The 24,252-nt window shown below is 39.4% G+C and overlaps 1 protein-coding gene across 3 annotated transcripts in view; it reads right to left on the bottom strand.

The window, feature by feature from the left end:
- The window catches only part of hiw (MYC binding protein highwire), a 116,200-nt gene that overhangs the window by 3,230 nt on the left and 88,718 nt on the right, over positions 1-24,252 (bottom strand). Inside the window, exons 31-64 of one of the 3 annotated variants that reach the window (XM_089645845.1) lie at positions 23,646-24,006; positions 21,098-21,274; positions 20,806-21,012; positions 15,608-16,043; positions 15,459-15,523; positions 15,313-15,371; positions 15,165-15,220; positions 14,971-15,062; positions 14,781-14,846; positions 14,563-14,701; positions 14,272-14,415; positions 13,921-14,179; positions 13,710-13,822; positions 13,507-13,530; positions 13,222-13,419; positions 12,929-13,144; positions 12,672-12,787; positions 11,788-11,908; positions 11,234-11,454; positions 11,009-11,128; positions 10,690-10,889; positions 8,856-8,979; positions 8,550-8,774; positions 8,349-8,463; positions 8,066-8,265; positions 7,850-7,990; positions 7,398-7,565; positions 7,206-7,319; positions 6,862-6,950; positions 6,562-6,784; positions 5,528-5,700; positions 3,154-3,346; positions 1,307-1,564; positions 662-1,009 (exon numbers count right to left, since the gene is read on the bottom strand). In XM_089645845.1, the coding sequence (XP_089501971.1) occupies positions 662-1,009; positions 1,307-1,564; positions 3,154-3,346; positions 5,528-5,700; positions 6,562-6,784; positions 6,862-6,950; positions 7,206-7,319; positions 7,398-7,565; positions 7,850-7,990; positions 8,066-8,265; positions 8,349-8,463; positions 8,550-8,774; positions 8,856-8,979; positions 10,690-10,889; positions 11,009-11,128; positions 11,234-11,454; positions 11,788-11,908; positions 12,672-12,787; positions 12,929-13,144; positions 13,222-13,419; positions 13,507-13,530; positions 13,710-13,822; positions 13,921-14,179; positions 14,272-14,415; positions 14,563-14,701; positions 14,781-14,846; positions 14,971-15,062; positions 15,165-15,220; positions 15,313-15,371; positions 15,459-15,523; positions 15,608-16,043; positions 20,806-21,012; positions 21,098-21,274; positions 23,646-24,006 (5,761 nt within the window). The remainder of the gene's footprint in view (positions 1-661; positions 1,010-1,306; positions 1,565-3,153; positions 3,347-5,527; positions 5,701-6,561; positions 6,785-6,861; positions 6,951-7,205; positions 7,320-7,397; positions 7,566-7,849; positions 7,991-8,065; positions 8,266-8,348; positions 8,464-8,549; positions 8,775-8,855; positions 8,980-10,689; positions 10,890-11,008; positions 11,129-11,233; positions 11,455-11,787; positions 11,909-12,671; positions 12,788-12,928; positions 13,145-13,221; positions 13,420-13,506; positions 13,531-13,709; positions 13,823-13,920; positions 14,180-14,271; positions 14,416-14,562; positions 14,702-14,780; positions 14,847-14,970; positions 15,063-15,164; positions 15,221-15,312; positions 15,372-15,458; positions 15,524-15,607; positions 16,044-20,805; positions 21,013-21,097; positions 21,275-23,645; positions 24,007-24,252) is intronic. The other 2 variants (XM_089645846.1, XM_089645847.1) reach the window with 2 other exon arrangements.

Here is a 24,252-nt window from a genome sequence, read left to right as displayed (position 1 = left end):
GTATAATTTTATATTTTTATTTGTTTTGTTTTTTAATTGTAAGTAATCTACCTGTATATTACAGTATGTAATTTTTATGCAATTGTAGATTTTTGTCTCTAAATTAACTGAGTTTTTTTAAACTGGATAGTTCTCATGTAAGTAAAAACCCAGTATAAATAAATGCAGAAAAAACTACGAATGTTAAGTATGAGACAGCGAATAATATACAATATCCTAATATTTATATTTAAGCTAAAAAATAAGATGCTTCCAAAATACATGTTTAAGAATGTTAATTTTAATTTCGGAATACATGGCTACCCCACGAGAAACTGTGGAGATTATAGACTTCCAAAAACAAATTTGTCGGGAACCCGAAATAATCTCTATTTTAAAGGATTTAAGATTTTTAATGAATCACCGGCAGATATCCCTAAATACGATAAAGAATAAGTTTTAAATGTATTGTAAAGTGAGTGTCCTTAATGTAATAGAAATAAGTTAAAAGGTTTATACTAGATGTAAAAATTTAAAAAAAAATTATGTAAAAAAAAAGCAATGCTCAATGAAATACTTCCAATCTTTTCGATCTTTAGTTTTTACGAATTAATGTTAGCAATGCATTTATAAATCTACATAAAAATGGGCTCAAAATACAAAAATAGTTAAACGACTTTACCTTGCATATTGGGCATCGCGAAAAAGCGAATGAAATCCGAGGGCCGAACCATCGGGTTTCTAGGATTCTGCGGGTGCAGTGCAGATGGAACACGTGTCCGCAAGCGAGCTGCAAGGATGGGGCGCCTCCCAATGGGTCGGTGAAACACACCATGCACATGTCTTCTGCGTCTTGTCGTAGGGGGGGGCGGGGGGCTATCCAGGCGGCCGCCTCGTCTTGCAACAGGGGCGAGGGGGCGCGCGATCCCGCGCAGCCTTGCAAGCATGGCAGACACCGCCGCTCGCCAAGATACCCGCCACACAGATGGCCGCACGAGAGCACCCGCACGCATGCCTTCTTGCTGTACTCCTGTGAACAAACAAATACATAATAATTTTATTTCTTAATAATATTATGTATGTTAAATAAATGTGGGGTGGAAGATTGACTATACGTTGCCGACCACTGAATGATGTACTTTCCTAAGTAAAGCTATTTAGAGCTTTGAAAAATGTATTATTGCCCTAGTAAAATGCTTGGCAGTTGAGGGAAGGATTGGCAGTCTTCGATAATAACATTTGGGCTTGACGGGTGGGTGTTGGGGAAAGTAAAAAGTGGTGAAATATTAATTTTGAGTTTGAACAGAGAAAGAACGCCTTGCAGTACCTGACACTCCATTTCTGCGCAGACGTTGCCGATGGCGAGTAATCCTACACTGGAGTGAGCTCCACAAAAACGGCATACGCCGGTAGATGGGTCGCGTGCTGCTGCCGGCACTCCTTCCGGCACCGCGGCGTTGAGGCGCAACTCTACGAGTGCCTTCAAACTGCGCTGGTCTACCAATGCCAGCATCCAAAATAACTTCACCCGGCCGCATCCTTCGTGCAAGTCGATGCGAATGGCTGTCTCTTCTTCTTTCACCACCTGAAATAATTAATTAATTTCAATTAGCTCTCTGATTTACACATATTATTAGTATACCGATTGTCAATATATGACTTGGATTTGGATAACTAGTCTGTATATGACTAAAATTTTATGGAGAAATTCTAGAAATTAAATATTTTTTATTTACCGTTGGGGTTCTAAAAACAGTATTTATCTGGTTTCACTCTTCAGGCTAGCAATATTCAGAGCAAAAGGAATACTTTTGATAGGAGAAAGAATTATAAGCAAGACGTGTTGTTGAGTTGAAGTGAATTAAAATACTGAACTAATAATTATTTATGGCGGGCGTGCCACGATTCATTTTACCTAAAAATGCTTATTTTTCATTATTGTCATTTGCTACATTTAATTTAATGTTTATAATTTGTGCTCTAAAACATATACTATTGCAGAAAATATCATGACCCATGCAGAAATGGTTTTTCGTAAAATACAAAGTCTAAACATAGAGACACAATTTAAAAAAAACAACATAATGCTTTTTTTAAAACATACATTTTTTAACAAACTGGCTGGTGACATTGGCGGAGTATTTAAACCAAGAATTGAAAACAAAGATTTGTAATAAACACCGATTGGCTGCATTGACGGCAAATTGTTCATCTCACTTTATAAGTTTTAAATCGGGGGCTTAGGATCACAGGGGCCTCACTACAAAACAGGTTTTTATAGTTAAGCTTTGTTTCGGTAATACCATAATCAAATTTATTAGTGACACAAAGCACTACTTGTACATACAGCCGTTTGGCATTTTAGTTTTTACGTACACTTGAGCATATAAGCATTCCAATCTTCATTTGCGTTTATCTCCGGCTAACGGCTGACGGCCGGCATAGTCCAGTGGTAACGCATTGGACTGCCATTCCGAAGGTCGCGGGTTCGAACCCGGCGTGCGCAAATAAATTTTATTTGATTAATTTGTGTTATTCCACAATTAATTAATTAAAAAAATATAAAGTATATTTGCGGCACGTTCCAGAGTGGAAGATACTACCAGTATCGCCCTGGTGTAAGACCACCATTCAGAATTGAAAAGTTGCTCCAAATGGCTTTAGCCGTGTTTAGTGACTAGATCTGAATAGCCAGGTACTTCCCCACCTTCCTCTTTCCCTTCCCCACTTACCTTCAGCCTCACAACATTCCCCAATTGGGGAAGCCATAGTCTCACTGGCTCCAGACGGGAGCAGTTGGGACTCTTGTGAGGTAATCACTATAAAAAAAAAAAATAAAAATAAAAAATCTCAAAACTGTGTAGTACAGTCCCCTGTCCCCTGTACAGGCCCTGTACAGTCCCCTGTACAGGCCCCTGTGATCCTAAACCCCCGAAATAAAGCTAAGTATTTTATACAAGTTTTATTGTAAGGTAAAACTCATTCATTATTTCATGAATCTTTTAAAATTACATCTCCTTTTAACCAATAAAGCTGAATTTTAAAAATATATTTAGTTCATAGTAGGTCCATAATCCAAACATTCCTAATGGTATCATACTAGTTCTCAAGGTCTTCTGCTTTATGATCAACGATTAGAAAAATGTTAACAAATTCAGCCAATGTGTGTCTTACGGTGCGCACGTGGTGGCGTGTGAGGCGGCTGAGGTGCAGAAAGCGGTCGCACTCCTGGCACATGGGCCCGCACAGCCGGCACTCCATGATAGCCACGGTGCAGCCATCGTCGTGGTTGTTGCACAGTGGCCGGCTCACTTCCTTGTCCCTGCCCTCACCGCTTACAACCTCCAGCCAACCGCGCTGACTCAATCTGCAATACAAGTCATTGTCCATCGTTTAATATCTATAGGACTATCAGCAACTTAGCTCTTAGCATAAAGGATTGTAAGTAACATTAATGTAAATACAATTTGTTGTAATTTGATGGAAATATTTGTAATAGTTGTATGAAAAAATGATCAGCACTATGAACCACTATTAAAACGGTAGGAAATTATTTTGGTGTCCGACCCAATTTTAAAATGTGAATTATGTTTTACTAACATGTTTTAAAAAATTTCTCTCCTTTTCTGTTCCCTGTATTTGTAACCGAGCATAATGTATTTTTACCAATGTGTTAGTGGGTAAGAACCTTTTTGTAAATTTATATTTATGCTTGTAAAATTTGGCAATCGCATACATTTCATATTATTTTATATATTTTTAAGTCGTCAGAAAATAGTAGGACTTCTACATGTTTACATTGGTGAACAATGTCATTGATGAATAATGAGAAAAATATTGGGCCGAGGCGGGACCCTTGAGGAACCCGACTTATGGCCTCAATTACATAAGATTGTACAGAATTAATCATTACACTAAGCACCCTTTTGCTAAGGTGCAATAACAAACCAACTCAATAATTTACCCTTGATGTTCAACAATCGGAGTTTATAATATAAGTATGTGATGTCGAACCTTATCAAAAATTGTACTTAAATAAGTGTATATACTGTCCACCTTTTGTTTGAGACCAAGGGATTCAGATATGTAGTTTTCATAAGTCATTAAATTACTTAAGGTAGAGCGACCTGTGATGTTAGGAACTATAATGTTGCTGATAGCAATATTTTCTCAAAATGTTTTGGTAAAGCAGTCATTACACAAATTGGTCTGTAGTTTGATATTTCGCTTTTATCACCTTTTTTTATGAAAAGGTGTTAAATAACTCTTTTTCCACTGAAATGTCAGGAATATCTGCATCATAAACGCTTTTAAATGAATCAGCAAAGAGACTAACTTTACCTTCGATACTGTCAGCACATTTTTTAAATTTAATTACATGTTATTGCAAAATCCACAATCGTTTTTTTGTTGAAATTTAGAAAAAACTTTCATATTTTTTTATCATTTTGGTATACCTTTTTTTCTATTAGGCTAACATAATCACTACAGCATTTTGTAAAAGTTATGTAATCATTAGGTTTTCAGGTATGTTTATATATTGTGTGGATACATTTTTTGTGATTAATACATTTTTTTTAATTCACTCCTTTTTTTTAATTCTTTTTTTTTCCTTTTTCATTTGGGATAGTTAGATGGAGTGAAGCTGACCCTGGGAACAAAGCGTTCTATCGAGGTATTTAAAATTGAGTAAAATGTTTCTAATTGATTATTTAAATTATTTTCCTCGTCTAAAAATGACCAATCTACCGAGATAAGTTACTCGATAATATTATGGTATTCAGCTTTGGAGAAATACATGTACAATGTGGTAGTTAGGTTGGAGATCTTCCAGACATATCTGTTATGATAATATCTAATGGTGGATGGTATTTATTGAGAGGTAATAATAATTCATCAGATTTCTCATCATTTGAAAACACTAAGGACGGGTTGTTTCACAGAATTTGAACAATTCATCAAATTTCAATGTTGATTTTCAAGTTCTGTGAACGTTCTTTTCAAGTTCTGTTATTGTATCATTATTGGCCAGTTATATCACGAATAGAACCTTCAAAGAACTAGAACCTCAGCATTGAAATTTGATGAATTGTTCAAATTCTGTGAATCAACCCGTCCTAAATCTAACATTCGATTGATATGTTTAATTAAACACATTTTTTGATTGACTCAGTCCCAGGAACATAGGATATAAAGTATTTCACTTGATTTAGCGCACTGATAATTTAGCACTAAGTGGAAAACTTATATCATTCGCTGATGACACCACAATAATATTTGAGAATAGTACATGGAATGAGATTAACAATGCAGCCAATCACGACAGATATTATTAAAAAAGAGGTTTGATGACAATCTACTATAATGACAATCTGCTATATTGCAATCATTTAAAAATGCACCCTTCTGTTTAAAGCAGACATGCATCTAATAATTGACTTGAAATTTTGACATCAAAACTGACGAATGTGATGTATGTACTAGCAGTACTATGTGTACCCATTTCCTAACAATTGTTGTTAGTATTTATTGAACTAAAGAAACGAACCTTTCAACTTGTTCATCATTGACAACGCACAGTGAGCCCAGAGCCTTCCACAAAACAGGTGACACCAAGCAGTCAGCGATGGTACGCTCCTCTTCTTTGACCATGGTCAGAGCAAATATATTCTGAGCAACTGCGGCGGTAGCAGTCTGTGCCCACGCAGCGGACATCTTGCCCTGATGGATAAAAGAACAAGCATATTAGAAAACCTGGTCACTTCACTTACTTGAGAGAGATTTTTATTACTTGTTGCATAATATACCTATTTAATCTAAAAATTTATAATTATTACTTCTACAGTTTGTTAAGAGATGTACTTGACATACTTTAATCAAAGATTCTTGACATTATTTTGAGTAAAAAATGTCTCCGGTGACATTTGTGTTTGTTTATTTTTTTTTTCAAACCAAAAAAAGACCTCTTTGTCACTGGCAACCACAATGTAGTTATTAAATCATGTTCGGACATTATTCCTGTCAAACGAGTAGTAGATGACAATGCAACTCGTGTAGCTTTCTACAAACACATCAGTGCATACGAACACTAGCTAAATAGTTTGCTACACTCACGAAACTCGAGTCGCTTGTAAGTACCTCCGTATATGAATGGCCTTACTGTCCAGGAAGTACTTTCATAAAAATATTTTTTATTAAAAAAACAAAAATAAAAAAAACAATAAAAATGACTCTGGAGGCCGAAATTTCATTTACATTTATTACTCCAAATAATCATCATCACTTAATGGAATCACTGGTTAAAGTAAGTCAAGTACGTCACTTCCTCTTAAGTGTTTCTGTAAGTATCGTCACCAAAAAAAAATTCATTTCTCTGAGCTATTCGGGGGAAACTACTTATGGTAGATTAAATAGGTACTTGTACTACTTTTATAAAAATGTAAGCACATTATCTGGTAAGATTGTACAATTAACAAAAACATCAATTTGCAAAAATAAATAAGTTATTATGTAAATAGTAGCGATGGCACACCAAGAGTTAACATCCCTTATGTAGATAGAGAGTAAGGAGAAAAAACAAACCTCCATGATATCCACAAGGAGTTGTATGATAAGCGTAGCGTGGCTGCGGGACATGGTCCCGTGCAGGAACCAGGGCACTTGTGCCTGCCCCGGCATGGGACTCTGCAGTGCGGTGGCCATGCTGGTGAAGGCTGCCACGGACCCCACTCCGCCGGTGCGACTCTTCACCTGCGCCTTCAGGGACTTGCTGATGCAACTCACCAGGTGGTCCATGAAACTCTCCCTGAAAGACATCCTCATTAAAAGGTCTCAATATATTCAGTTGTATTATGAAGTAAGGTTAAATAAAACAATATTTACGTTGGATTTTTCAAGTGTGCGGGATTTAGGGCCATAACCATTCGCTGGGGAGTTACTTCTTCAATGATTCTACGAAGAACAGCAATCACCTGGAAAACATACATTTTTGATGGTCAATTAATGGTTGATCTATAAATTATCCCATTTTGTATTATATATCATATTTATCATACAAGTTCATAATTTAGTAAAAAAGTAGAGATAAATCAGAATAAAGAGATTCTTGCTTGTGTAGTGGTATACTATATCTAAAAACAGGTATTCCAAAATAGTTGGAACCTGTTTGTTCCACTAAGCAAATACATTAAAATATGGTCTCTTTAAAATCATTTGCTTGTAAGGACCTGTCTCTGTACTCGAGCACTGCCAGTGTGGAGGAGTGTGAGTAGGTCCCGGATGAGCACCAATTGCTTGGCGAGGTATGCGCGTCCAGAGCTGCTTCCCGACAGGGCCAGCACCTAAAAAATAAAAATCATCATGCAAACCATCTCAAATCATTGTCACCTATTACAACGGCGAATCGGAATCCAACTTACCATAGAGAGCATCTCAAATATATACTCGTCCATTTGCAATGTGATGTTTAGATCCACAATCTCCTCTTCGACAATGGCCTGTGGGTCCTGCTGCACGTCGCTGTGTTCCCAAATCTCCCGGGCGCGCTGGGCTTCCGAACTCACGGCTTCCACGATATGGGCCATTACCTGAACATTAGATATTAGATATTACTGTAATACAAATGTAACATATATAATTGTTAAAGATTGTAAGAAAGGTTTTAGGTGGTACGCCTGCTTTTTGAATATGTAAGAGCGAGATGACAGATGCATCTGCTCGCTCTCTTTTCCCAACTGACAGCTAAGAAGATAGTAGTAGACAATCCGTACTAAAGTGTTAATAAACATTCTATCCGCACACGCGTTCTATTATTGAGATCCTCACAGTACCACCAAGTCTGTATATAACAAAGATAAAGTTAATATTTTACCTGCTTCTGTAAGGTAGTCAACTTCTTCCCAGAGAATAGTATTCCAACCATGTACTCTTTCATGTCGTTATGTTCTCTGTCATTATTTTCGATACCCTCTCCGGGAATGTCAATGTTGTTCAAAATTAGTTGACCAAACACCTAAAACAATATCAAATAAGTTTAATTATTTTAATTTTTTTTTTCTTTCGCAATCAAATCTGTGTTGGGACTTACCTGTGAAGTTATTAAACGGAACACCCTCAAGGTCTCGACCTCCGTATGGTTCTGCAGAGTGATATGTGCAGGCAGAACACTGTGGGAATTGTCCACGGCAGGTTGCCCAAGAACACGCACCTGCCTCACACGTACGGCATTGTCAGGACCACGAATGTCACAGCGGATTATCATGGGGTTGGCATTACGCTCGTTGTAATCTAGAAACCAGTAATAAGTACTTATTAAAGATATTGTGGTTAGGTGTTAGATATACACAAAATACCCTCAACACAATACTTACATGGTAAACAGTGCATGATCCAACCGCTGCTCTGTGCTGTTAGCTCGCAGTTACGCAGGTGCATAAATTCCTCTGTGCTGTATCCGTAGGTAAATGATATTACCATCGCTTTGCTCTACGATAGAAAACATTTATGTGAATACGATATTCAGCTAAGAAATTTAGTAACATGTGCTTCGTAAAGAGGTCTGAAGTAATTACCACAATATCCCTGGTGTTGTCAATGTGGATGTGCACCGTGGAGGGAGCAACCCCCAGGGGACAGGTGATCTGGATCCACTTGGTACGGCCACGTTCCTCTTCACCCGACTCCCAGAAGGATTCGGTGGAGCCGTCGGTGAGTGCGCCGGCCAGTGCGTGGCGTGATGATACGCTCACGTCGCACCAGCCCGTGATGTCCGGGAACCCGTAGAGCAGCATGCAAGTCTGTGGAATTATTTCAAGATAAGGCAATTTTTCTTTATCATATACTTGTATAACTTTGTACATTGTTTGTGTATTTATTACCTCAGGTTCGGCTGGATTACTCGGTCCAGGAACTGGCTCATGGAGCAGGGTAACAGCATTGTCTCGGTTTGCATCATCTTCTGTGTGCGACAACACCCTGCTGATGCTGTTAAAGATCTGGGACCTGTGGAACAAGATGGTATACGTTTATGTATGGTTTTGGTGTGTGGGACTTGCATGATTGAAACATTTACAATTGTATATTAGTCGTATTGCCAACACTGGATATTATGGAACGCTGTGGTTGCCAAACCTGCGAACTAGCGACAGAACCTGGTAATGCTAATCTGGGTAAAAGAACTGGAGAGAGCTTGAATGACAGCTCAGAGCTTTAGGCCACCTCTGGACTGACTCGTGAATAACGCATCCATTACCCGATAATCTTCCGGTAAACATCTTCCGATCCTGGACACTCATGATTCATAAGGCCACGCTTACTTAGGAATCGACTACCTTCAATAAACAAACGGTATTACACCAAATATGATTTAAGATTTTCACGGCCATAAGTTTTTTTGCTATTTGTTTTTGGGGTGTTATGCCGTGTTTCGCTAACTCCTTCTTTAGCCAACGTTTCGGACAGCATTGCAGTGTCCATCAGCAGGGCAGATGTGTTATTTTGATAATATTTTGATAAATAACACATCTGCCCTGATGATGGACACTGCAATGCTGTCCGAAACGTTGGCTAAAGAAGGAGTGAGCGAAACACGGCATAACACCCGAAAAACAAATAGCAAAAAAAGGTATTACACCATCTTATTACTCTAGGCAACTCTTTTTTTGCCTGACAGTATCAGCTTCAGGATGTCATCTTTCTATTGTTTAACCCTTTTTTTATTTATTTATAGGGAGGAAACGGTTTACATGTAGTTCCCGTGAGCATTAAGGCATTCCCTGAAGGCCCCATGACGAAGGAGTTAATTCCCTCTTTATTCCCTGAAGGCCCCACGAGGAGTTTTTGAATGGTCCGATTTTCATCCCACGAATGATTAAGAAAATAGAAGGTCCACTCCAGCAGAGCCCCGAGTGATGGTGTAAGGTTTAAATACTACGAGATGCGATCCTGTTTCCCAGGTCATTCAACCTGAACATCGTAGCTCACACCTTGGCTTGGGATGGCTATTGCAGGTTGTGTTTCCACTCCCTGAGCGATGGGTTCGCCACACTCGCTACGCTACATTTTAACCCTTAATTCATCTGATAGGTCTCTTTCTTTGAATGCTTGTTGAATCTTGTTTTACGCGCCTATGGTTCAGTATCTTCGTCCAGAGAATGAATATGGAATGGAGAGGACATCTTGTTGTGCTTCATATAAAGGTATGTAAGCGTGTGCGTGGAGTCCAGTTTAGGATGCTGTTTTTATTATATTTATTTAATACAAATCTTAAATCATCATACATATTTCAGATTACCAAACCCAGATAATGTAAATGTAGATGGCTTGTAGATTGTACAAACTTAACATGGAGTACATTGGACATCAGATTTCGTTTGACCAATCGTGGAGTACAAAAAAAAAACTTTGAAGTCATTTTAAAAATTAGATTTTATAATTCTGAGAGTAAAAATTTAAAAATGTATATTCAGAATCGGTATTTTTTGATCTACATGAATATATTTTTTAAGTCTAAATATTTTTTACTCAAATTCTTTATTGAGCCATGGTACGGTTAACCGCGAGTCGTACGAATATGACTCATCAGAAAGAGCTAGCTCAATTGTACGACTCATCGCTAGTGCGCATGCGTTGATTTACTTCAATAACTTAGGTTAGGGTGTTTAAAACTCCAACACATTGACTATCAAATCGATAAATGAGGTGAAGGCTAACCTGTGCAGGAAGAGGTGGTCACGGGGCGTGTAGTGCAGTCCCCAGCAGCGGATAGCCTGCAGTGCGGCTGGCGATGTGGGCGGCAGAGCGGGCATGAGGTGGCTGATGGCTTGCAGCATGCCATGCAGGGCCTCCCGAATGCCTCCTCGCAGCCCAGCACCTGCCAGTCTCTCAGACCACTGCAGTACATCAGCTTCATCCTAAAAAATAAATGTTTTAAATATGAGGCTTCGTTCAAAGTAATTTTATTGCATGCTGAAGTAAAAAATTGGATTCTACAATTAATAATTTCGGTGATTGAACAAACTGGAGAACTTGCATTGTGTGGAGCTCCTTCAGGAATCAAGGGCCTGTATTGCTCCATGGCACTGTTGAACCACCACATGATGTCGTGGAAGCAAGTCGGTTGCGTCACGCAATGGAGCATCCAATTCAAAGCCTGAAATCGTAAAGTTGTCATAAGAAGACAGTACAAGAAGTACAGTATAAGAAGACAGTACAAAAAGACTGGTAGAAATTTTTACAAGATAGACATAATATTTACCTCTAGGCCAAATTTCCTTAGAGCTGCGATGCGCACAGAGTTGACCATCTTCTTCTTTAGAACATTGATGTCTTTGTTGAAGAGCAGCAGCGACATGATGGGGCGCACACTCAGCGCCTCTGAACTGATGGTGACGGGACTCACGGAGCTCACCTCCGCGCTACCCAGCCCAGCCACACCCAACAGAGCGGGGCTCGGCTTACAGAGCAGGGAGAAACTGTCTGCAATTATTAACATAATAAAAATTTACACTTCATAGGTTTATTTGGTTCAGTGGATCATTAACATGAAAGAATGAGGTATTAATAGGAGAACTGTTTAACCGTTCAATGATAGGAGTCGAGACTACTTTTCCACATGACTCATTATCAAAGTAACATTTACATTGTAACGATTTATAAAAATGAAACAAATTACTAGTAAATATTACGATAGGCACAGAAAATGAATCTGGTAATTGAAGATTTGATTATATATAGGTACACTAGTGTGCTATAACTAACAGTTGGATTAGGTTAGGTCAAGATAGCCATAAAGTGAAGTAAAATACTAACTGGAGCGCCTCCTCTTGACTTCGTCCCCAGCGCGGCCCGGACGCAGGCGGTCCTGACCCATGGAGGCGGAGCGCGGCATTCGCGTTCCCAGTCCCGGCATTCCCCTTGGGTTCCACACGTGCTAATAGGACAAGACATACGGAAATAGCACGAATAATGTATAGAATGTTCTTAACATATCCCTTTGCAATTGACGAAGGGTAGTAAAGCTCTTAGTTATGATTCCATAGGGCTGGGCAACTTGTGTACAGGGTACTTGTTTAAGCAATAAGCATGTTCAACTGACACTGGTTCCGTTTCTAAAAACAGATATATTTTCGATCAGGATTTGGTTCAAAGACAAACTCATGCTCGTGTGCCGGTTGATATTTTGTTAAAAGAAATTGGAAAGTATAAATAAAATAAAACCTAAAACTTAGGTTAGGATTTTTAACCCTCCACAATAGTTGATTGATGATAGTCATAAATCAGGTATGATTTGAGATTATTAAGTCCAAAATTATTATTGTGAATAATTTTTGGGTAATTATGCCGTATTAATAAGGCCAATGGGGCTTAGCTTAATATAACTTAGTATACGATTCTTGACAGTTACACCAAAACTAAATGTTGAAAACATTAATTTCACTAATTATTTTACTGAAATACCGGTTCTAAGAGGATTAACGTGCGCAACACAGTATTACTTCTACGAACATATAAACACACTTCACAACAATGTACATATCTGCTCTGATGGTAGACGCTATCCAAAGCATTGGCTAAAGAAGGAGGAAGTGAAACACGGCATAATAGCCCAAAAGTAAATACATAGTGATAAATTTCATTTGTGTTAAAAATTATTTTGAAATCAAATAATGAATCACTAAAGAAAGCATGTCTACCTTTGAAGGGCTTTCATCTGGTGCCTCCAAGCCTAATAATTCCTGTGCAGTGAAGGGCGGCATGGGATGCCATGGCGGCAATCCTGGATCGCGAGACGTTACACCCTTCCTGTCATCTGGAATGGTTTGGATAAAATTTAAAATACAACAAAGTACGAGATAATGATAATTAATGTTTTTAAAATTATCATTCTCAGTTATGCTGGATTATTATATAGGTTATAATAGTGTACACACTATACGCATATACAGCTCACCTTGACTGGCTTCAGATTCCAGCTCTAGCAGAAACATGGCATTGCGTTTGAGTACGGCATGCGCGCCGCGGTGCTGGGCAGCACCAGAACGGAGCTGCGCCGAGTCGCGGCGCTCAGGGGTCACCGACCTCGGCGGCAAGTCGATTTTTACCATCTTGGCTGCTATGTACTTTTCCCTGCACTTCTCACAAAACACGTACCCGGGTCCAACGTAGCCTGAAAAATATTATTACAGTTAATAAATGATAATCTCAAAAACTTATGACTACCTATTGGTAAATATATACACTCACCGTCTCCTGCAACGCCGCAGAGGCCTCTCCACCCGCGGATGAATAGGCCGGTGTAATTGTAGCCCAGCCCTCCTGCTGGCCGGCCGCAGCCCGGGTGCGCCTGCTGCATGTGCTGGGACACAGGCAGCTCCACCATCTCTTCGCACAGCTCACATGGGTGTTTGTCACAGTTACGGAACACTTCTGTCACTGCTATGCCTGCAACCAGGGACATGTACTTACATGTATAGCAGGCACACTATTGACACAAAGTATAAACACAATGTTTTGTAAAGTTACACTTACCTTGGAGGCTTCTCATCCGTGGTGCTGGATCAAACAATAAGATTTCAATGTTATTAAAAATTAATTTAATAAAAAAAAATATTTCAGATAGTAAATTCAAACCATTCAAATTTAAAAAAATATTGTAAGGGTAAGAACAAGCAAAAATCTGAAGTAATATAAACCAAGCCAACTGTGGAAATAATGAAATAATAACGCCTTACTTTCATGAAATGCTTGAGTGCGTCGCAATAGCCTGGAGATAGAGTCCATAGAGTCGTCATCATCATCATTGTCAAACTTCAAATCTAAGTCCGACATCTTAGATGAGCCAGGCCTAAAATAAAATATTTACATTATAGGAGAGTCTTGAGTGATTTTCATTGATTTGAAGTTAAATTAACTGAGTTTCAGTGGTAAGTAGTTATACAGTACTTGTCTGTTGGGCGTGGGGGATCGATACATGCACGCGCTTGGGCTGCAGCCAGTGCATCCCATAGGCCCACGAGAATTCGGCATGAGGCCGGCAGCACGCAGATGATCTCCCCCTCGCCGCGCGCTTCCTCCTCCTCGCGAATCACGTCCACCTCCACACCTCCCGCTGCAGAGTTCCTCTTGCGGCGATTAGCATTTGCCGTGTTGGCCGAACGCGTCAGCGATTCCAGGGTGGACTGCTGGATATTTAGGTAGTTTCCTAAAAAATATAAATATATGCTATTTATAGAAATTTTCGTGATCTCTTGGAAATTTTCCGAATTCCTGAGATTTTTAATGTGTATAAATTACCTGCATTAGACACTTCCACAGAATGTCTCTGTGGAATATTGGCAAACTGTGACGGGGCTCTGGTAACCACTTGTGACCCAGTCTTTGGAAGGTTCGGATGAAACTTCAAATATGAAGCACATGTCATGGCATCATCCACAATTCCTGAAATACATATTCAAGATTATAATTTTGCACATATTTAGGCCCTCCTTTATTAAGACATGTGATATTAAGAACTGTTTTGGAACAGTTCAATTCTTCTCCTTTTCTTTAAATAGTGGGTATAAGAAGTAATGTGTGAAGGCTTACCTTCGTGCCACATGAAAGCAGCAAACACAGCACGGGCGCTCTCGGCCATGGAGGGGCTGAGGCCGTGTGGCATTTCAGAAGCTGGTACAACGGTCTCAGTTACCCCCTCGGGGGAAGCCCCATCCTCCTGCACCACCCGCTGCAAGCACAGTTAGAATGAGCCTCATCTCGGTCTTACATACATTATATTAAAAGATAAACAGGTAAAAAAAACTTACCAATCTATCCCTCTCGAACGCTTCTTCAAATACCAACTCATTAGATGGTGAATTCCAATCGGCAAACTGAAACATACAGCTGAAGTTACACATATGCTTTTTCCAGGAACTTCATCATTTTATTTGTCCAATTCCAAAAAACCCGAAATAAAAACAAAGACAAAATAACTATTTCAAAGACAGCACATACCCTGGACATCATTTGACTTTGATGCAGTAAATCGTACGCACTTCGCCGTCCATTTTTATCCATGCATTTCTCAAACTCATCCTCTGAAAGAACTAAAGAAAACATAATGTTTTAAAGTCAGCGATATGTTGCAGCACGATATAGACATAATTTTTAATTTCTACATATGTATTATACTCAATGAAATAACAAACCGTTTTTGTGAGATGGACCAGCGACAGCATTTCCATTCTTGTTCCTTTTCCTTTCACTGGAAATATCAAACAATGTTGTACTGATGATCGCTTTAACTAATGTAGGTACTATATTAGATGCAAGCATTACACAATAGTTGAAACTTACACTGGTCTCTCATCACTGCCCCCTTGAGCGATGTCAGATAGTTCTCTTTGATTGTCAACCTAGAACACAACCAATGTACATTTTATTATCTAGTCCCCTTTGAGTATTAAACATGTTCATGAAATATTAAAAAAATGAAGCCTTACAATCTCCTCTGATTGTCTAGTAGATTGATTTGCCGGGATGGGATTGTCCATATGCCCAGAATTGTCTGAAAATTAAAAATAGTACAAAACAAATAACTAACAGCTGTCACAAGTAAGGTGATTTGAATACATTTGGGAATGGTAATTACTTTGAGGGTTCTCGTACACCATGGTTTCCAGATCAGACCTATTGACTTTGATCCAGCACTCGCCAGTCAGTGATTCCAGCTCGAGCTGTTTGACCGTGGGGGCGTCCAGCTGTGCCCAGGTCTCCAGTTCATTGGAGTATGTCTGCTGGATGCCCACGACCGTGGCGTGGCGCACACCTCCTATGATGCGCGCGTCAGAGCTGGCGGCGCTGCGCACTCCGGTGAGATGCGGTATGCGGATGCGATTGTTCTGCGGCTCCTCAGTGGGTGGGCGCGGAGCTAGTGGTGCCACCTGCCCTTCCTCGTCGGGGAACAGTAGAGACCGGCCCACATGCGTGTTGTACTGCAGACACCAGGCGTCTGTCTCGCCAGTGGTGCATAGGTGGTTGGCCGACTCCGAGCTCAGGCGCACCCACACCCCGTCCCCGTTCAACACCTGAAGTGGCAACTAATTTTAGTATCATAACTACCTCTGGCTGAAACCATAAAGCTTGGTATTTAATCCATATAGGTATATGTATAAAATATATACATTGTGACCCTTTTTTCCCAATTTTAGTATCTGTATAAATAAAAATGTAAATGTTCGTTTCATCAAAATCTTAAATCTCGAAAGTTCTTCACTGATTGCATTTAAATTTTGACAAAATGTTACATTAACCCATTCATGACGAACTATTTTTTTTTCGAATTTCGCGCAGAAAATTCACAGAGTGGTTGGTTTTGAAAGTAGAATAATCGGAATTTAAAAAAAATAGTCTCCTCATCCCCCAGGAGCCTCGAGAAGGATGAGGTCCATATGGATCTTTCGGCAAATAACTAGTCAGAAATTTCATTTTTTCATCTTTATTGTTCAAAAAGTGTAATTTTCAACAACATTATTTAGTGTGATAGCCCTCGAAGCATTTCACGCATAGTCCGACCTTACATGTGATGCAACGGATGCGCTGCTTGCTTTTACAAGATGCACAAGACAGTTTTCCTCCCTTATTAGTCTCAGTTATCGGTATTGGCCCAGGATAATGGGGGACGGAGGTATCATACTGCATCGCCGTTTGACCTATTTTGGTGAGTTTGTCGGGTGCCTTGAAGTATTTCTTGATAGAATACTTCTCGCAGTAATGCTTTGATATTTCTTCACGGAATTCTAACTGCCCCAATTTAAAATTGCCCGTGGCTTTGTGCTTCAGAAGCCAGCAATTCTGAATGGTTACATCAATGGCCCAGGTAAAAATGGACCACCACCATTTCTGTTGGCGAACAGTAATGCGATAACATGCAACGTTTTGGTCCATTCTGTCAGTTCCGCCCATATTCGTGTTATATTGATGAATTGCATATGGCCTCTGTATACTGATCTTTTTTTGCTCCTTCCGTGAGTAACGGCTTGCTAGATCCAATGGATTCTTTCCGTATTTTGTTGAAGCTACAGAACAAACAGCGTTATCAACCCATTGAGTAACGTAGATGGGGGTCTTGCCAAATGATGTCTGCGCACTTTCAGTATGTCCTCGAGAAAGCACACCTTTGTTGTATTTTGACATTGTTGCCTTCTTCTTGGGGATAGGAGATGAACTGGGAATCCGATTGTCTCGAATTGTACCTGTGCCATTGTATCCATAAAAATGCAAATAGTACAGCAATGGCATACCCGTAAAAAGATTATCAAAGTAGAAGTGATATGGCAATTCGCGCTTTTCCACTGGCAATTGATCGACCAACATAAGTAGTGGTGAAGCATTCAAGCCTACAACACCATACTCCTTTGGAATCCGGGGATTGCTGCCTTGGTAGATCTCAAAATTGATCAAGTAACCGGAGGGTGTATTTAGGCTCCACACTTTATATCCGAATCGAATGGGTTTGCCTTTTATGTATTGCTTACATCCATGGCGGCCATAGTATGGAATCATCGATTCATCATAACTTAAATTTTCTTCTGGGTGGAAGTTTCGCATAAACCGTTCAATAAGCCTATCTGTAAATGGACGTAACTTCCACATCCGGTCTGCACTATTGAACTGATTTGGTGAAGCAAAGTGTATCATTTTGTGTATCTGTTCAAATCTATCACGAGACATGGTGGACGCAATCTGCTTATTGTAGAAAGGGCGAGAGCTGCTCCAGTACAATCGAGTTGATGGAATCGGGCATAATCCCGATGTTATAAGTATACCCATGTACGCTTTGATATCCCCGACAGTTAAAGGTGATACTTTATGACTATTTTCAGGGTCTTGCTTGGTCTGATATTTGTTGGATTCTGTGACGATGAATTCGTACATTTCGTTGTCAAAATTTAGTTCAAATAATTCCACCGGTGATAAAGCAGCTACGTCGGTATAATTTCCTTCGGGAAATATGCTAGAAACAATTGGCGTCACATCGTTAGACTTCCATTGAAACATAGTTTTCGGACCAGGCATACGTTTTGGAATGCGATAAGGTGGTTCAGCGGGATCATTCACTCTGTCTCCAGTACTAACACGGCATCGTTTCAAAGGAGGCTCGAAAGAAGTGCTTGCAGACGCTTGACCGTGTGATGCTGAAGCGTCGAATAAATTTATGTCGAAGTCACTGAAAGTTGAATCCAAACGCTCGTCTCCGAAATGCTCTAGATTAGGGTTCTCTTGATCTGAATCATAATCGGGCGTATCTTGTCCCTTTTTGTGTCGACGGCGATTTACGATTTGGCAATTAGAAAACAATTGCGCTCGAGAAATATTGGCAATTATTCCACCGTCATCTTCATCAGCTGAATCTGCTCCGGACAAATCACTCTCATTTGGCGGCTCCACATACACATCCACATCCACTACCTCATCATCCTCCAAATTCGTATCCGATTGTTCTTCAAGCAGTAACATCACTTCTTCAACAGTCAGACCCCTAAAAAACACGAAAAAACAATGAAATTTGCGAAAAATTACAATTTATGTATAGTGAGATCTGCCGAAAGGTCCATATGGAGCCAAAAATCAAAATCTTCAATTCAAAGTACTCTCTTTGATACAATAAGGATTATTTTTGTAACAGTATGTCTATAAATAGTTAGTAAATTTCATTCTTTACGGATCATAAACGGTTTTGGAAAAAAAAAATCAAATCTACACATAAGTTAATTGGATTACTTACTTCACTCGCTTTGACATTTTGAAAAATTTGCACTTTTTTTCAAACTCTGTTTATACACGTCTGTCCACGCCGGCACATGCAAACAAACTGAGCGCCTCTAAGACAAACGTGTTCGTACATGCTTGTAGACTACATAAAACTGAATTTCGCATCGCCATTTTAATATATCGGCATGATGTGACTAATTGAGGTCCAACACTTTTTCGAGGTCCATATGGCACCTTCGTCATGAATGGGTTAAAATACCCGTGTGCTTTTATATACCTATTTTATATAGATGTCACTTGTGACATCTATATAAAATCACGCTATTTTTTAAAACAGTGCCATCTGTTGCAAGAATGTGCATTTTTATAAAATCAGCGCCATCTGTTCGACGCAAAAGTAACTCAGTATAGTCTCTCTATCTGCACAGATAGACTGAGCCACAGCAAAGCGTGACGTGGTACAGCTAGTTAATTAATAAAAAGCTTTGATATTGTGTACTATTTTTTTGTTTTGTGTTCCATTTTTGGTTTGTTTCATGGTCAAATAGGTATGGTATTCTTTTAATAAAATAAATAATTGAGCATGCTTTCAAAAAGGGATTCAAATTAAGTATTGTAAAAATTGTAGAGTGGAATAAAAAAAGTATCATGCAAATTTTGTGGGTCTGATAATATATAGAGTAAGTGTGGTAGCAATGGAAAATTTTTCGAGGTTCTATTGTGTTGGCTGCATTTGAATAAAGAGCTAGGGTACAGTAATGAAAAAGTTTTACCTTACAATAAAACTTATATTATTTACTTAGCTTTATTTAAAACCTATAAAGTGCTCTTTCCCTGCAGGCCGATCTCCTGAAGGCCTCCTTGCTGGAGCTGGTCAACTGGAGTGCGGAACCGGGCACGAAGCTGAGCACTTCCACTCTTTTTGAGAAGGTGCAGTCTCTCTTCGCGGCGGGGTCTGAGTCCCAGAGGGTGTCCAAAAACATCATGCAGATGATCTGCGGCAAACGGGCTAGCCACATTGAGTATCGACGAGAGGGGGCATTGCGAGGTATCAGCGACGGATACGTCCAAGACGCCTTTTCGAAAGATTCCGCCCACATCGGAATACCTCTTCGACCCGAACCTCCTGTCGGCGCAGCTGGATAGGTTGGGGGGAGTGAAGAAGTGCCTCGCTCCTCAGCCTAGCACGTCGCAACCAGCTCCACCCGTTAAACCTGTGACAGTGCAGAACTCGCAGCCCTTTCGTCCCAGAGTACAGCAGGAGAGGACCATCTTCGGCTCAGCTTCGTGCCCGGTTCCGCGCTCCAGTTGACCAGCCTTCAGGAGATCAGCCTGCAGGGAAAGAGCACTTTATAGGTTTTAAATAAAGCCTATGCTTCATAATAATGCTTCTTCCGTATATTTTGTGTTTTAGTAACTACCATAAAAAACTTTCCATGTCCCCCTTAACAAGAGATAAAATTAAAGAAAAGTTTTCTAAATGCAAAAAGAATAATAAATTATAAGACTAGATTTATTACTTTGGATAAAATAAAAAAAATTATTTAAAGAAACCAAATGAATAAATGAACATGAAGAACCCGAATGCCAATTGTTTAAAATGATAAAGGAATTTTTTTATTGGGGGAATAATATTGTTTTTTCATAAAAATTTCATGTTTGTAATCTTAGAATGCATTCAATGAAGGTTCCTATAAGTTCATGCTAAATAAATGAGAACACTCTACCACCCTGCCCTGTGTTGCACACTGTGGCGGGCAGAGTGGTGCACAAGTAGAACAAGTACACCCAAGTTGACTGAGAGGTTCGGGAGAAAACCCCACCAGCTGCTGTGGAGGGCTCACTGACTGTGTGGATTGGCTTCGCATGTGGCTGGCATCGCACTGGAGCAGCCAGCTCTACAGTTTCTAGTTTCTCGCGCATGAAAGTTCTCAAGGGAATGAATTCTATAATAATAATAATGAATTATTTACAAATTAGAAAACCAAAAACGAAGATTAATCAAAAATTTACAAAAACCAAACTAAAACACAAGCACGCTACCACGCTGATTACCGCCACTGCTGAAGTACATACCACATCGTCAAAGGTTATCGCACAACCTGTGGGTATTAAACCAACTTGTTCACTTTGTAGAGATGGAAAGGCTCTAACTCTCAATCCGGCGGAGTCTTTGTAGACAAACATGCGCGTGTTGTTAGGGGGGGCCTCCTCAGTGGGGTTGGGGGGTGGCACGCTGGGTGCTGCGCCCTCGGGAGCCTCTGCCACCGCCACCGTGAGCGTCTGTAGGCGAGAGGAGAAATTTCAGTGGTCATTGTCACTCATCAGGGTTAATCGTCACTGGTCAGCAAATAGCTAGACTACTCACCGAGGTCATGGGGTACCCGTCCACTGTGCCCGACAGAGTATACTGACCCGGCAGGCGGGGTACCCAGTTGGCCATGATGCGGTCCCCTACTGCCTGCTTCACACGAAGCACCTCCCGAGGCTGGTTTGAGGTTGGGACTATCATGTGCAGCTCTTCCAACGAGTAGTTGTTCAGGCCCTACAGAATATCATACATCAGTGCTTTTTCACACATTATTCAATTATGCAAAATAGTTTTTGTTATTTCAAACATTGTGTAAAATAATAGAGATAAGTCATTTTGTATCTAAAAATTGCGAATAATTTTGTTAGCTTTAGAGAACTTCATTATTGATTCAAGAATTGTATGGAAGTATTACATATGGTGAAATATCTGCGGAATTCAGATTCAGAGGATAAAAGTTATATATCGTTCTCAATGATAGCTTTATTTGAAGTTAACCATTGTGCATATCTGGCAAGTCAGTAGAGCAAATGTTCTGCAGAATAAAAAAAAGGTTTTCATCTTCGGATAAGATCTTTCCTTTGTTGGTTGTTTTATGAATTACATACTAACTGTATTTTGTGAAAATGAGTATGTAACTACATTCTAATACAAAACATCAAAATGATACACCTATTCTAGACAGGCACTACTTTCTGTTGCCTCGGGCAAGTTTCAATAGTATTAGTGTGTTAAGTAAATAAGGAATACAAACAGTGGTGTCTATTGTAAAACAGGGCCGTCTCGGGTGAAATCAATTATGGCAAACTTTTAATCAACTGATTTAGATTAAAGAATTTCAAAAAGGAATTTGAATAACAACTTGCATGGAAGGCTATGCTTAAAAACTTATGTATATATGTTTTTTAGGACTTTATGACTAGTTTTGTTTCTAAATAGAAAACTACCTTTTGAGTTATGAGGCATTGATTGAATGTAAGTATATGTTAATGAAATGCGAATGTGTTAAAATGTTATGCAAATGGAGATAAATTTAATGTAATACTTATGAGATACATAATTATGTATTCTAATCTTGGCTCTCATGTACGAATAATAGTTCAATGAAAATATAAATAAAAAAGAAAAATATTTGCAAAGTACCATTACAAAACAGATTTAAAAAGAAAACAACTAAACATTAGAATGGTTAAGTGAACTACAGTAGGTAGAGAGATAGAACTTCAGAAATTATTGCAGCAGGGTCCCGGGTAGAAAGGTGACCGTTGCTGGTCACCTTGGACACCAGTGAGAGTCCACACGAATGTCCCCTTCTTGTGGGTTCCTGTCGCACGATAATAACAGGGTTTCATATTTATTTATTTTATATTTATCTATTTATTTATTCCTCACCGCAGCCGTAAAGCCACATTTCTGACGCACATCACACGTAACACAACGTCACAATGCTAATCAGTATATGTTTGCACTGCAATGGGAATCGAACTAATATACTCCTAACTCAATCCAAATCCATACTCCAATACCCTAAGGAAGTAGTTAATATATCGTCCCTATAATTTTAACAAAATGTTATATTTAATTGAAGGAATTAGTTATTTCTGGCCATGACTACGCTAAAGACTGTAATCACACACTGATTTAAAATGATACACCCAAAAGTGCAGTATGTACTATCAAGTAAAGTTTGAACGACTTGAATAATGTTTGTAAAAGCCCTCAGGGCGTTCAATAAATGTATATTTTTTGTACTGTAAATAATTTAACAAATCTTTATTTTATTTGCTGAATGAAGGATGTAAGCGTGATGTAAATTTTAGGTATAAATCCAACAAATGTGATAACAATGTTGAAGTTTTCCTCTTAGCAATAACTTATTCATCGACTCCTGTCTGCGACCATATGCTGGACCACAGGCTGATGTGAAATGAGTTAGGTACATACATCAACCAACAAGTCAAAGTAATTCATCATGACTAAACAAACCAGTGGTCAACAACAATCCTAATGATACATTTTCTATGTGTTTTTTCTTCCGCAAGAAATAATACAAGAAAAGCTAATAAGCGAAAGGAACTTCTATCCCTCTGAAAAATCTACTAACTGTAATATTCTAACTACATAGTTATGATTAGAAAAACAATCTTGATTACTACATTTCTGTTAAGATGTTGATATTTATAGACATTGACCAAACCTTCATTTGTTGTTTAAAAACTGCAATGATCGTTTAAAACAGGTAGGTTATGAAATGATGATAAATGAAAAATAAGTTAGTCACAGTAGAACCTAAATAATGTGAATAAAGTGATTACCGAGAGTTTTTAAAGTTGTCTCTATAGTTGTTCTACCGTGACACACACATAGATAATATAGCAAGAACGGTAACCGGATAAAACAGAACAGTGACAATACAGAACATAAAAGAACAGGTTAGGTTCAATGTGTGTTTGTTATATTTCTTCATTGTTCTTTTGTGTCACTGTTCTGTTTTGTTATAGAACCAGCAAGAACATAAGGAAAACTATGAAACCGACGGCCCTGACTAAATTGTTAGTGGACTAAAACACAACAAAGCTAGTTTATGTAAAGCTATGGCATTTACCTTCATCATTGTAATGCACTGAAAGCGCATATTCTCTTTGACAGTAACCTGGTAGGGCAAATGTAGAGGTGGCGGCGGGTTTACCGTGTAGAAGCGCGAGCCGGGCTTGTGGTCCTGCAGACGCGCGGTGAGCTCCACGGCCAGGCCAGGGCACTGCACGGGTGCGCCGTCCTGGTCGCGCAGTAGCAGCGCTACAGCCAGCTGTACGCCGGCTGTGGCGGGCCCGCCCACCCACAGGCGGCACTGTTCGGGCCGCACGGCTGCTTCGGGCTGCAGCCATCGGGCTAGTCGTGCGCCCGCACTGCGCCAGCCCCAGCCGCACACCAGCTCCTGCAGGAACTGCTGCTTTTTACTAGAGTACCTGCCGCATAACTCAGAGGTTACTTACATATTATAGCACTTTCATCAACTACATTTGGAAAACGGATAGTGTGAAGCAAACAATAGGAAATCAGTTACATATTAAATTAAGACATACCATAGAATAAAGGCAACTTGTTCACCTTTTTTATGACATCAGTAGCTTAAAGGTTTGCTGATTCACAAAGACATCAAAGACGTGTTGAGAAGACAGTACTAGCTGTAACCATTTCAACTTGACCATTTG

Source organism: Hesperophylax consimilis, chromosome 23 (genome assembly GCF_061612785.1).
Source record: "Hesperophylax consimilis isolate HC1 chromosome 23, BYU_Hcon_1.0, whole genome shotgun sequence".
In the NCBI taxonomy this organism is placed as follows: domain Eukaryota; kingdom Metazoa; phylum Arthropoda; class Insecta; order Trichoptera; family Limnephilidae; genus Hesperophylax; species Hesperophylax consimilis.
The sequence above is the reverse complement of the archived record's forward strand: the minus strand, read 5'-3'. Positions and strand labels throughout refer to the sequence as shown.